At 38.0% G+C, this 13,369-nt stretch overlaps 1 protein-coding gene across 9 annotated transcripts in view; it reads right to left on the bottom strand.

The window, feature by feature from the left end:
- The window catches only part of PAK3 (p21 (RAC1) activated kinase 3), a 401,520-nt gene that overhangs the window by 38,775 nt on the left and 349,376 nt on the right, over positions 1 to 13,369 (bottom strand). For all 9 annotated transcript variants that reach the window (XM_058292198.2, XM_058292196.2, XM_058292194.2 and 6 more), the window contains 3 exons: positions 3,871 to 3,919; positions 3,414 to 3,526; positions 1,588 to 1,705 (listed from right to left, as the gene is read on the bottom strand). In XM_058292198.2, coding sequence (XP_058148181.1) covers positions 1,588 to 1,705; positions 3,414 to 3,526; positions 3,871 to 3,919 — 280 coding nt within the window. The remainder of the gene's footprint in view (positions 1 to 1,587; positions 1,706 to 3,413; positions 3,527 to 3,870; positions 3,920 to 13,369) is intronic.

The following is a 13,369-nucleotide window of genomic DNA, read 5'->3' as shown; positions in this document are numbered from 1 at the left end:
GAAACCAAAGGTATAATACTATTACTGGGAAAAGAGACAGACTTCGAGAACCACTGGAGTGCTAAGAATTTGACCTAAAGTAAGGGGGAAATGGAAAGGAGAAATGAGTTTATATGGCTACGAGTTTCTAAAAAAGAGTCTGGAGGCTGGCAGAAGGTTTGCCCTCATGCACAACTGAGCAGAGTCAGAGAGACAGATAAAGCAGATACAACCCCAAGATATTGGTTCCTTTGAGGGCTAAAGAGACCCATGGGAGTTATGGTCATGGCCGATGGGGTTAACTACCAGGGCAGATGGCCCCTCTTTGGAAATGGTGTTTATGTGTGATGAATCTGGACTCAGATGGGATCTCCCTTCATAAGACTTTCATGCTAATGTGCTGGAGGTGCAGTTAATGTTGGGGTTTAAGATATATTTAGGGGATTTGAATCTCTGGACTGACAATATGATAGCCAGATCCTGAGCCTCAACAGACTCCAGCACCTACAATCTGATTTATTGGACTTACCACACTCAGCTAAGATGGAGTTGAAGAAGGACAACCACCACACCATGGAGCCTAGAGTGATTACAACTGAAAATGGGAGGATTGCATCCAGCATCCATGTGGAATCTGAGCCTCCTCTTGACATAGAGGTGCAATGGACACAACCAATCCAATGTCCACATAGAAGAGGTGGCATTGGATTGGGAAAAGTGGACATAATGGACAAAGGGTATGGGGAAAGGCAGGAAGAGATGAGAGGTGGAGGCGTCTTCGGGACATGGAGCTGCCCTGGATGGTGCTTCAGAGGTAATCACCGGACATTGTAAATCCTCACAGGGCCCACTTGATGGAATAGAGGAGAGTATGGGCCATGATGTGAACCAATGTATATGAGGTGCAGAAGTGCCCAAACATGTACTTACCAAATCCAATGGATGTGTCATGATGATGGGAACGAGTGTTGTTGGGGGGGGGGGGAGAGGGGGGGTGGGGGGGTGGGGTTGAATGGGACCTCACATATATATTTTTAATGTAATATTATTACAAAGTCAATAAAAAATAAAAAAATTAAAAAAAAAAAAAAAAAAAAGAATGATGTTCAGATGGTACTGTGAAAGACAACTATTTTCTGGGCTGAGGGAGGACCTTGCTTAAGTTACCTTCTAGACATCAATGGGATGATTAAAAAGTGGCCTGTGTATTTTACATGGATCACAGTACACAGCACACATGCAGGACAAAATAAATATGTAAAAACTTCCCCAAATCAGAAAGAAGCCCCATGCCATCATCAATACTTTCCATGTTCACTGAGATTACAACATGCAGGCTTAGATATGGAGCATCTTGCAAAGGGCATACTGGAACTCAGAAAGATCCATAGAAAAGTAACCAAAATAAACAAGTGGACTAGTGTATGTACTAGACACAGCAGTGGTGTGCTGTTGGGTTAGGATTTAAATTGAGGTTAGACTCTCCAATTACTTTTTTTGGCAGAAAAGATGTGCTACTGTTATGTTCATGTTATAAACATTCTGAAAATCAAGATATAACTGCCAATTTTGTTATCATCATAGGGTAGAAAAGTTTTATTTTCTTACCTCTCTGCAGACAGCTGCTATCTGTCCTTCATCCATACAGGTCTCTGTGACCACATCAGTCAAAGAGCCACCAGCCAAGTATTCCATGACTACCCATAGCTCATCACCCACTAAGTAGCTATAACAAGAAGAAAAAAAAAAGACTTTAACTCAGGCCTAAGGAAGTGGGACTTATATACTCCCATTAAAGAATGCAATTTGTAGTTAGTCTCTGCATTTCATCATACTAAACAACAATGGGAAAATATTATGGTGATAAAGAAATAGCTCCTTAACATTAGCAGATAATATGCATAGAATATCAAAGATATAACTGGCAGATTTGACTGTGCAATAATGAGGATGGAGTAGGGCAAAGAGACCTCTAGTGACTGACTATTGTCAGTTATTCCATGGTAAAAGCTAGTTTCAAGGAACAGGAGCCATTAATAGTCCAAATGGATAGCTCAAGTCATGAACTCTACTTCTTGGACTGTACTGGCAAGTGGCATCTGGTTTTATAAGATATTTATTCAAACCTCGGCATTACTTTGGAGTCTACTGAATTAATTACTGAAATGTTTTCAGGGAGTCAATGAAAAGAGACTCAGACTTGCAAAGGATTTACTGTACTGAGGCCTCAGTTCTGATAGAAGTCAGTTAAGCCATCCCATTATCTTTATAAGTAGTTATTGAGAGACTTGCCCCAAGTGATCAAATATGAGGAAGAAGTCACCATGGCCATACAATATAGGCAAAAAGGCATGAGGTTATTCAAGTCATCTGGGACCATCTGAAGACACATTAGCAATGTTATCAGGTCTCTCAGGTCTCCTGCTTAGCAGGGGACCAAAATATAGTGAAGCGAATGACCCCAAAGATTCAACCCTACTCCAAGATCCACATCATTGTAAGCAAGACTTTTGATCCAGTGTTTCTCAAACTGCAGGCCTATAAGAGTCACGTGGGAAGCCTAATAACCATGAAAATTCATAGATTTTCTCTAGTATTTATTGAGAGGAAGCTAAAAATCTGCATTTTTTACACGTACCCCAGATGATTCTGCTGTTTGTGATCCCTAAACCCTGATCTAGACTGTAAAATTAAATCCTCCTCCCCTACCCTCTTTCCTCCCTCTGTACCACTGGTATACATGTAGCAAAACAAATGAAGCAAGATCATAACCTCATTGAAGTTGAATACCTTGCCTTATTTCCTTTATATCCTCTCAGAGGACACAGCACTGCAGTACTAAACAAACACTTACTGAAATTGAATGAGACAGATGTTAACCACAAGTGAAGAGTTAGTTCTGTCTTTAAATGCCTATTTATAACCCACTGTTAATACCACTGATGAAAGAAACATTAATTAATTACTCAGTCTAGGAAAAAGTTTTGAAATTAAAGTCTCAATTCTCAAGATCTCACTGTCTGTTACTCACAAAGCACCCAGTAAAGTGGGGCCAATGTAGCCAGACTTCTTCATTTAGACTCCCAGTGAATAGACTAGGTTCCAAATAAACATTTGGTGAAATGTTTAAAACACCACTGCTCTCTCCTGTGTGCAATAGTCTATTTCCTACCTACATGAAGTCATGATTTTCATGGAAACTACAAAAAACTGCTTATGTTTAGAATCGAGTCCATAAAATATATTTCTTCAAGTGTTTGATAGGTGGATGTATGTAAGTGGGTATAAGCTTAGCAATAGAGTTGATATTATATTCTAGTACTCCATAGAATTTGAGAAATATTTATAGAATGAATGAAAAATTAATGAATCCCGAGTAAAATAATTTGCCAAGGTGACATGCTATCAAAAAACAAAACAAAACAAGTACATACCTATCTAAATAATTAACAATATTGGGATTCTTATTTTCCCTCATGACCAGAATTTCATTAATAATTAATTCCTTTTTAGGCTGCTGTTGAAGGTTCATCTGCTTTATGGCCACCTGCATGATGATTAAAATAAAAGGGAGTTACAATCATTAGAATCAACACAAGTATCTATATTTTTTGGGACACAGAATGAGAAATATATATTCTTTATCTACTAAGTTTCATCTCTGTCCCATAACTCCATGCCATTTTTTATCTGGTCAATCATGAGTAAATCACCTACTTCAGATTCTTTGGAAATCAGTGAGGTAAGCTCCCATGTCAAACCAGTGTTGTCTGGTTTAGGGATGAACTCTCTTGACTACCCAATTTTTTCAGGTATAGATGCCATCAAAGAGGAAACCTGATGAATATGCATAAATGGTAATATAAATCTGGATTGAATGTCAGTACCTACCTCTTGTCCTGTTGCAATGTCTAGTGCTGTATAAACAGTGCCTGATGCCCTGCAAAGGTGGAAATTATAAAATTAACAAGCAGTCAATGTATTACTGATATATTTCATTTGAAATATAATGTATGTGGTTATTTTCAGGAGAGGAAAATTAGCAAATTCAAGATTAAAGGAAAAAGTAGAAAAGGAACAACTGTACTATATAGTAACTGAATCTGAAACAATCACAAATTATCCTTTTTGGTGGGTTAGGGACTCTAAGCCATACTTTCTGGAACCAGTCTGTGTGTGCCATGGCACTATGCAGTAAGAAATTGAACAAAATGGACTCATTCCTTTTGGGAAACTTCTGGAAATTTTTTTACTATTCCTTGGATTTTGCAACAACCAACATTGCAGGTTTCTGAGTACACTGTAGTAACATTTAGGAAATAATTATATTTTGCTTAGAAAACTATAAATTAATCTTAATTTTCAGCATAGGGACAGAGTCACTTTTTCATATATTACTAATTCTTAAGGATATCTTCATCTAACAAATCAGTTACTCTCAGTGTAGTACCTATACTGAAACTACACAAAGTAGGAACTACTGAGCCATATTTTCTCTGTTTGCTAAATTTCTCACTTCTGTTCAATATTCTTTTAAATCTACCATTCCTTGAGTCTTTGCAGTACTCATACTTCCATTCTAACTTCAATCACAGGGTCCCCTTATTTTGCATATAGAACTTGTCTAGTAAAGTTGAATTCACAGTAACTTTCTCTGAGGCACAAGTGCATTGTAAATGGCTCACCCCTCAAAAAAAAATTAACACAAACAAAAAACCTACTCAATTTTGTTGAAATGTTTTGGTAAAAAAAGGAATTAGAATAGAGGTCAGTCCTTTAATTCACTAGGCACTGTAGTGCCCCAGCACTACTATATAAACATTTTGGAATTTGTTGTTTCTGCTTTGTTCTCTATTTATCCCTTGCTATTTTGTTTTCTGAGACCAGGAATTCTTTTATTATGTCAGTCATTTCCATGTACTTATTCTCCCTACTTCTCCCAGGATTAGGTAAAAATATTTCTCATAGGCTTATGTATTAGTCAGTCAAAGGGGTGCTGATGCAAAATACCAGAAATTATTTCTTTTGTTTTTATAAAGGGTATTTATTTGGGATAGGAGCTTACAAATAACAGGCCATAAAGCATAAGTTACTTCCCTCGCCAAAGTCTAGTGTCACGTGTTGGAGCAAGATGGCTGCCAATGTCTGTGAGGGTTCAGGCTTCCTGGATTCCTCCCTTCCAGGGTCTTGCTTCTCTCTGGGTTCGAGGTTCCTTTCTTCCTGGGACTTACTTCTCTTTCCTCTGTGTGCTTACTTCCCAGGGTGCCAGTTTAAGACTTCAGCATCAAACCTCAACATCAAAACTCCAACATTAAGAAGCCTCAACTCTTTCTTTTGCCATGGCTTTTATCTGTGAGTCCCCACCCACCAAGGGGCAGGGACTTAATTCCCTAATGATGTGGCCCAATCAAAGCCCTAATCATAACTCAGTCACTCCCAGGTACAGACCAGATTACAAACATAATACAATATCTATTTTTGGAATTCAACCATATCAAACTGCTACAGCTTAGGAGTTTGATATTATCTGCTCCCAGGGAATAAAATGGATATTGTAGTATAAGGAATATTTGACAATTAATAGAGATCTCGGTTCTAATACTTTCCCTAATATCAACAATCTACATGATCTTGGGCAATTTATAGTAACAGTAAACATGTATTGAACAGGTTGTATGTACTAGACACTGCACTAAGAAATTTATATAATCTATTTTATTTAATCCTTATCATATTTCCATATGGCAGGCGTTATTATTCACATCTTACAGAGGATTTAACTGAGGCTCAGAGAGGTTATGTAACCTGCCCAGGGTTATACAGCTTATAATCCAAGTCCTTCTGACTCTCTTGCCTATAAAATACAGGAAATTTTCTACTTATTTCTAAGTTTCTTTAACTCAGTGATTTAGAATCTATAAAGTCTCAATGACATCTGCACTCTGCTTGGGTATTTAAAATATCTACTGAACCTATATTGAAAAATCACACTTAATCAATAAGTGCCTACCGTATAAACCAGGAATTGGTAATTGCAGAAATTCCTTAGGTTTGAAGCTTATAGCAACTAGTCTTAACTTTTTATGCTTAAGATTCTGGATTCAGAGCACACAGTGGTGCTCAATAAACATTTGTTGAATAAACAAATAAATAAACAAAAAGCTTTTCAAGCAAACATACCATTGTAAAAATGTCTTTCCTTACTGTGAAGAAAACATTTTTCTACTTAAGTATACATTAAACCCTTTCCCTTGCACTAATCTATCAGGCATTCTTGGTTTCAGGGGTCTGTTTGTTATGTGTCCTTCTGAATTCAATATTGTCCTGAGTTCAAAAGAATAGGTCACCTTGACTCGTGTGTATTTCAGTTAATAAGCCCAGAGTAACTACTTAAATCTAACTGCAAAATAGGATTAAAAAATAGCTTTGCTTGGGGTGGTGGGAATGTGGAAAAGCATGAAAGAAATACAGCTGGTATTAACTATGGACTATAATAAACAGCAATACTATAATATTCATGCATCTGTGCCAAAGATGTACTGTGTTGATAATGGAGGGATATGGAAAAAGTGTGCCAAATGTATTCTATGGACCGTGGTTGGTGGTAACAGTCTGATGGTACTATCCCATAATCTGTAACAAATGTTCCACCAAGATGCGGTGTGTTGGTGAAGAGGTGTTGTATGGGAATTCTACAAATGTGCATGATTGTTTTGTAAGTTCAAAACTTCTGTAATAAAAAATATATTAAAAATAATAGGATGGGTTGGGGGAAAATACACCAAATTTAAGAAATGGACTATAGTTAGTAGTAATATATTGATGATGCTCTTGCATAGTTTATAATAAATGTTTCACAACAATGCAAGATGTTGGTGGTGGGGTCATATATGGGAACCCTGTATGATGTTATGCATGTTTATTTTGTAAGTTCACAACTTTTACTATACACTTATTATTTATGTATGTTCTTGATTGAATGATATACTTCGATAAAATAATAAAAGTAAAAAATAAAAAATAATTGTTAAAAAAACACCTTTGCTTGATTTCTGCTTATATATTTAAGCCACCTGCAAAATTTCTTTATATGCAAAAGAGATAATAGTACATATCTCATAGGACAGCAGAGAATCAAATGGCACAGTGTATTTAAGCACTTAGTCTTGTGATTACTCAGATGTGGTGCTCAATATGATACTAAAAATATCATTTGTTGCTGTTACTGTTATTACTTTCACAGTAGAGAATGACTGATTCACTGATCCATTAGTTGGCCCCATATAATTTCCCAGTCAAACCATTCTTGCTAGGGTCTGTTCCTATTTTCAAAAATGTCAGAGGCTGAGGGTCACTTAATGGAACACTTTTTATAGATTCCATGTCCTTTTTTTCCTAGAGCAATAGTTTTGCCTTTTTCTTTTAAGCTTGGAACATCTTTATCAAATGAAACCATATGCAAAGAAACCCAATATATAAAACAAATAAAAAGGGAACTGCTCTAGTTAAAGCTGAGAAGGGAGGCTTAATTTCCTGACCAGGTAGCCTTTTCTTTATTCAACACCTTCCACCTCCGCTCCCCAAGCCCATTTTCACTGTCCTGAGAAACTAAAACTGTGATTGACTTGGAATGAAAGAAGAGAATTAGTGTTTAACCTCTCCAGGGCTTTACCTTTTTTTTTTTTTTCTCTTTTATCTATGAGTGCTGGGGATTGAACCCAGAACCTCACATGTGGGAAGCTGGTGCTCAACCACTGAGTCACATTGGCTCCCCTGAGTTGGCTCTTTCACTTGTTTGCCTGTTGTCTGTTTCTTTTTCCCTTAGGAGGTACCAGGAACTGAACTCATGACCTCCCATGTGGGAAGCAGGCACTCAACTGCTTGATCCACACCTCCCCTCTAGGGCATTACCTTTTGAATCTTTTGGGGTTTGTTGTCCCCCATTCCCTCAGCATTTCAGTGTTTTAAAATTGTTAGAGTCCTAACCTTGAAAGCTCAAAATCCTAGACTTTTTTGTCATTCATTGGTATAGAATTGCTATAAATCCCTAATCCACAGAGGTTTAAAAAGCCTGAAACTCTAAAACATTGGTTATTAACTAAAAAAAAAAATTAGTATTACTCCTCACTTCCCCTTCTCCATCTTATTGCATATATGCAATTGTCTAGTGGGAATTGTTTTCCCCTTTCATTTCTTAAAATGGTGCTATCCTTCTACCCCTCCCCTCCAAGCATGTTGTTAGGAGGTTGGAATTCACTGCTCTGACCAATCAGTTATCAGTTTGCCCAACGTCCAGGCTTTGTAGAATCCTCAACTCAAATGCATAATAGCAAGTGCTGAACTGCAGTTTAAAACTTAGTTCCAAATCCATGTTAGCATCCCAAACACTTCTCTGCACTCCATTCACCTTTCCATAGTCCAATAATTTGAGAATCAACTGGTATAATATAAATTTCTCTCCTTTTCTTTTTTTTTTTTTTTTTTTAATTTTTTTATTTTTTATTGACTTTGTAATAATATTACATTAAAAATATATATGTGAGGTCCCATTCAACCCCACCCCCCCACCCCCCCTCTCCCCCCCCCCCAACAACACTCGTTCCCATCATCATGACACATCCATTGGATTTGGTAAGTACATCTTTGGGCACTTCTGCACCTCATATACATTGGTTCACATCATGGCCCATACTCTCCTCTATTCCATCAAGTGGGCCCTGTGAGGATTTACAGTGTCCGGTGATTACCTCTGAAGCACCATCCAGGGCAGCTCCATGTCCCGAAGATGCCTCCACCTCTCATCTCTTCCTGCCTTTCCCCATACCCTTTGTCCATTATGTCCACTTTTCCCAATCCAATGCCACGTCTTCTATGTGGACACTGGATTGGTTGTGTCCATTGCACCTTTATGTCAAGAGGAGGCTCAGATTCCACCTGGATGCTGGATGCAATCCTCCCATTTTCAGTTGTAATCACTCTAGGCTCCATGGTGTGGTGGTTGTCCTTCTTCACCTCCATCTTAGCTGAGTGTGGTAAGTCCAATAAATCAGATTGTAGGTGCTGGAGTCTGTTGAGGCTCAGGATCTGGCTATCACATTGTCAGTCCAGAGATTCAAATCCCCTAAATATATCTTAAACCCCAACATTAACTGCACCTCCAGCACATTAGCATGAAAGTCTTATGAAGGGAGATCCCATCTGAGTCCAGATTCATCACACATAAACACCATTTCCAAAGAGGGGCCATCTGCCCTGGTAGTTAACCCCATCAGCCATGACCATAACTCCCATGGGTCTCTTTAGCCCTCAAAGGAACCAATATCTGGGGGTTGTATCTGCTTTATCTGTCTCTCTGACTCTGCTCAGTTGTGCATGAGGGCAAACCTTCTGCCAGCCTCCAGACTCTTTTTTAGAAACTCGTAGCCATATAAACTCATTTCTCCTTTCCATTTCCCCCTTACTTTAGGTCAAACAGCATTTTAAAGTCATGGTATTTTATGTAGACATGGATATTCTGCTGATCCGCATTGAACCTTCCGTATAAGGTCATTTTCCAGTTGCATCATCAGTTGGTAGTTGATAGTGGTCCCTCGTTGCCAGGGAGGCTCATCCCCGGGTGTCATGTCCCACGCTGGGGGGAAGGCATTGCATTTACATGCTGAGTTTGGCTTCGAGACTGGCCACATTTGAGTAACATGAAGGCTGACAGAAGGAAATTCCTTTTCTTATTCATCCATTAAAGTGCTCTCATTGTCCACTACTGGTTGAGAACAGTTTTTCTTGCCCTTATCCACGAAGACCTTCCCAGATTCAAATCCTACAAGTTACTAGTTATATGACCCTGTGTAAATAATTTAACTTCTCTGTGGCTCAGTTTCCTATTTTTAAAAATGATAATATAAAAAAATGATAATAATAATATCTACTTCAAAACCTTACTGTTAAGATTAAAGGAGATAATATTCATCCAATGCTTAAAACTGGGCCTGGCATACAGCAATTGCCCAATAAATATTAGCAATAATAATATTATTATTTGGTTGACTGTCCCCAAATATATTCATTAACTAATTTCCCCAACTGTAGTCTGTAGATCACTATTAAGTATGTGGAAGATTTAAGATATTTTGATGTTTCAAAATTCATTACAGAGATTAGACATTTACCTGAGACAAAGACAAGTAAAATATTATATATATTTCCTTTTAGCCTTAATTATCTCAATTCGTGATTACCTTGGATATCTCATGCTGATCTAAAGCTCAGATTTGGCTCAACTGATAGAGTGTCCGCCTTCCACATGGGAGGTCCAGGGTTCAAACCCATAGGCCTCCTGACCCGTGTGGTGAACTGGACCACGTGCAGTGCTGATGAGTGCAAGGAGTGCCATGCCACGCAGAGGTGTCCCACATGTAGGGGAGCCCCACGTGCAAGGAGTGCACCCCATAAGGAGAGTTGCCCCACATGAAAAATGTACAGCCTGCCCAGGAGTGGCACCACACACATGGAGAGCTGATGCAGCAAGATGATGTAACAAAAGAGACACAGTTTCTCAGTGCCTCTGACAAGAATACAAGTGGACACAGAAGAACACTCAGCAAATGAACACAGAGAGCAGACAACTGGGGGGGGGGCGAGAAATTTAAAAAAAGTTCTAAGTGCAATTATATGTATGTCTTTTGCTTAGTAAAGACTAAGAAAATAAACTGTTCTTTTATAATAGATGTGACTTCTTATAACCTGGAGTTTTAAAAGAAAAGCAGCTAAAGATGTCCTTGGTGGTGAAGTATGGAACTACTCTTCTTATAATAATTGAAGAACAGTAGCATTTCACCCAAAGTAACAATCTTCAAGCCAATAAGATGCCCAAAAGTCTAGCATTGAGAAAGCCCATGGTATATCTAAGTATCTCAACAAAATCAAGCTCAAGTTCACTTCAAAAAACAAAGTCTCAGTCACACAGCACTTTAGGATCTAGGAATGCTAGAAATCAAACTAACAAAGATAGGGGTTAAAACTCCTAATTCTCTGGCATACAGGGGCTGGCGTGCTAAAATGGTCAATACCAATAATTTGATTTTTATCTAATTATCAAAAAATTATCAATTTTTTTCAAATTAATCTTTATTATCTTACATTGATCTTTATTATCCCTCCATTCTGGTTACCTTGAAGCCCGATTGTGGTAGGGAGAACATTTGCCTATTATGGAGATTTTGGTTATTCCACACCTCAGTCCATCACATGTCACAAATAAATCATGCACTATCAGGACCGAAGAGAAAATAAAAATCACCCCTTTATTAGAGCTGAGAAATCTGAAGCTTCAAGAATTGGAGGAATATAACCAAGATGACACAGTTAGAAAGTAACAAAGGTCTCCTAACTGTGGATTAGAGAAGTTTCAGTTAAACTAAACTATGGTTCAAGAATATTAAACCAACAGATTGCTCAACTGTTGGATCTCATCATCAATTTAAGTGTGCTGAGCACTGTTGGTTTCTTGGCATCACATTAGATGCTTCAGCAACATTCTCTCCCTGACCTTGACCTTAATACTCAAATGGAAACATTGGCATCTATCCAAAGGTTCTACAAAGAAACAAACAGTTCACTGTTGCTCTCATTCCCTTACAAATCAGTTTAATTATCAGGAATCTTTAACAGGTTTTGATGTTTCCTGCTAAGATCACTATCAAGCCAGCATCATAAGTAGTTGCCAAAGCAGCAAAATGGTAGGATTTATAATTTAGATGAATAACTGATTTCAGCATAGAAATGGATTACGGGAGGGAAAGAAGGACTGGAAAGTGAGGCTGGGGGGAAGCTCACACACTGGGAGAAAAAGAAAAGGTTAAGAAAAGACTAGGGGCTCAGTGAGGTCCAAGTGGAGCCTTGTGGAAATAAGAGTGAAGAGGCCAGAAAGATAGTGCAATATTCACATTTAAGGTTAATAAGTATGACTCTGGTGTTAATGAGGTCACATTCAGGGATTTACTCTCCATTTAGGATGCTTATTTTCCACATCTATTTTGACTGCTGCTACTACTAATAGAAAAGGCTGTATCATTTACTGGGCCTTGTTTATGCTCTGCCAGCTAACTGTAAATAGATTATTTTACTTTATGCTCACCCTAGACAGCTCTGTTAGGTAGGTTCTATTATGTCCATTTTACAAATGAGGAAACTGAAACTGGGAAATGGTAAATAGCTTTCCCAAGATTACACAGTTAATCAGCAGCTGAGCTACCTCAGTGTAACTCCACAGTCCATGCTCTTAACCACCGTTTCATGTTCTCTTTTGGATGTTTAGCATTTTTACATTAATGCTAAGTATGAGTGCAGTATTTTTCAAAGTCCACATTTCTATCTATTATACTAAACTGCCTCCCCACAATAGTAATTTGGTCCCTAACTTTCTGCTCACTTTGTCCACGTGCTGCTTTTAGCTACATACTTTGACTCTGGACATGGTAAGTTTGATTCCATGGGCATAATCACACACAATGGTTCTTCTGTTTCCTAAATCAATTAAGTTTGGCCATGTGGCTGAGAGTGTGGGCTGGGCCTAAGGTTAGTTCTTAGGACTGTGCTTTCCCTTCTGCTGAATATTTAAGATATGGTTACTATTTATAGACCCCTAACTGGAAGTTGACTCACTATATTAATGGACTTGACATGTAAGAATACATATATATGCACACTGTATGATATTAACAAATGTTTACTTGTTTTGTTGAGACACAGACTTTTTGGACTCGGGAATGGTGAAGAACAGTGTGACCATTATATGCAAAAACTCTTCCAGGGAAAGCATTTTACAGCATCTTCTTTTGTGTAATTTACCTTTTTAAAATGCATTTCTAAATTTAAAAAAAATACAATTATGTAAAAAAAAGTCATTTCAGTATCTTCATTAAATACATGGAATGTAGCTGGTGCAAGATGGGATAGCCTTTAATTACTAATATCATAAATTGGAACAGGGAATTTTCTGTTCTTTAGCTAAAGCATGACTTTTCCCAGAGTATTTGTGGTTATCTCGTTTTAATATAGCTGTAACATATTATGGGTGTGGGGCTAGTGAGTTCAGTGGGGTTTTAGTCTAGTGATAATGAGGCCACAGTTACAGGGCTTAATCCCTGCAAAGGCCAGATAACACTAAGCTACTCACTCCAACATTAAGTTTAAGCAGCTGTTTCACAGTGCATATCATTGATTCCAAAAGGGCTTGGACAGGAAATGGGGGCAGGTGGCTTAACACAGGCTCATTATTAAGACTGGAAAAAACAACTTGAGGTGCAAACTCAGGCTAATGGTGGCTGGTTGAGTAGCATCATCTTTCTTTACAAGGGACAGCATGTGACACAGTGCATTTATGAGTATTAAG

The sequence above is a fragment of the Dasypus novemcinctus genome, chromosome X, assembly GCF_030445035.2.
Source record: "Dasypus novemcinctus isolate mDasNov1 chromosome X, mDasNov1.1.hap2, whole genome shotgun sequence".
Classification (NCBI taxonomy): Eukaryota; Metazoa; Chordata; class Mammalia; order Cingulata; family Dasypodidae; genus Dasypus; species Dasypus novemcinctus.
This window is presented reverse-complemented; position numbering and strand designations above follow the sequence as displayed.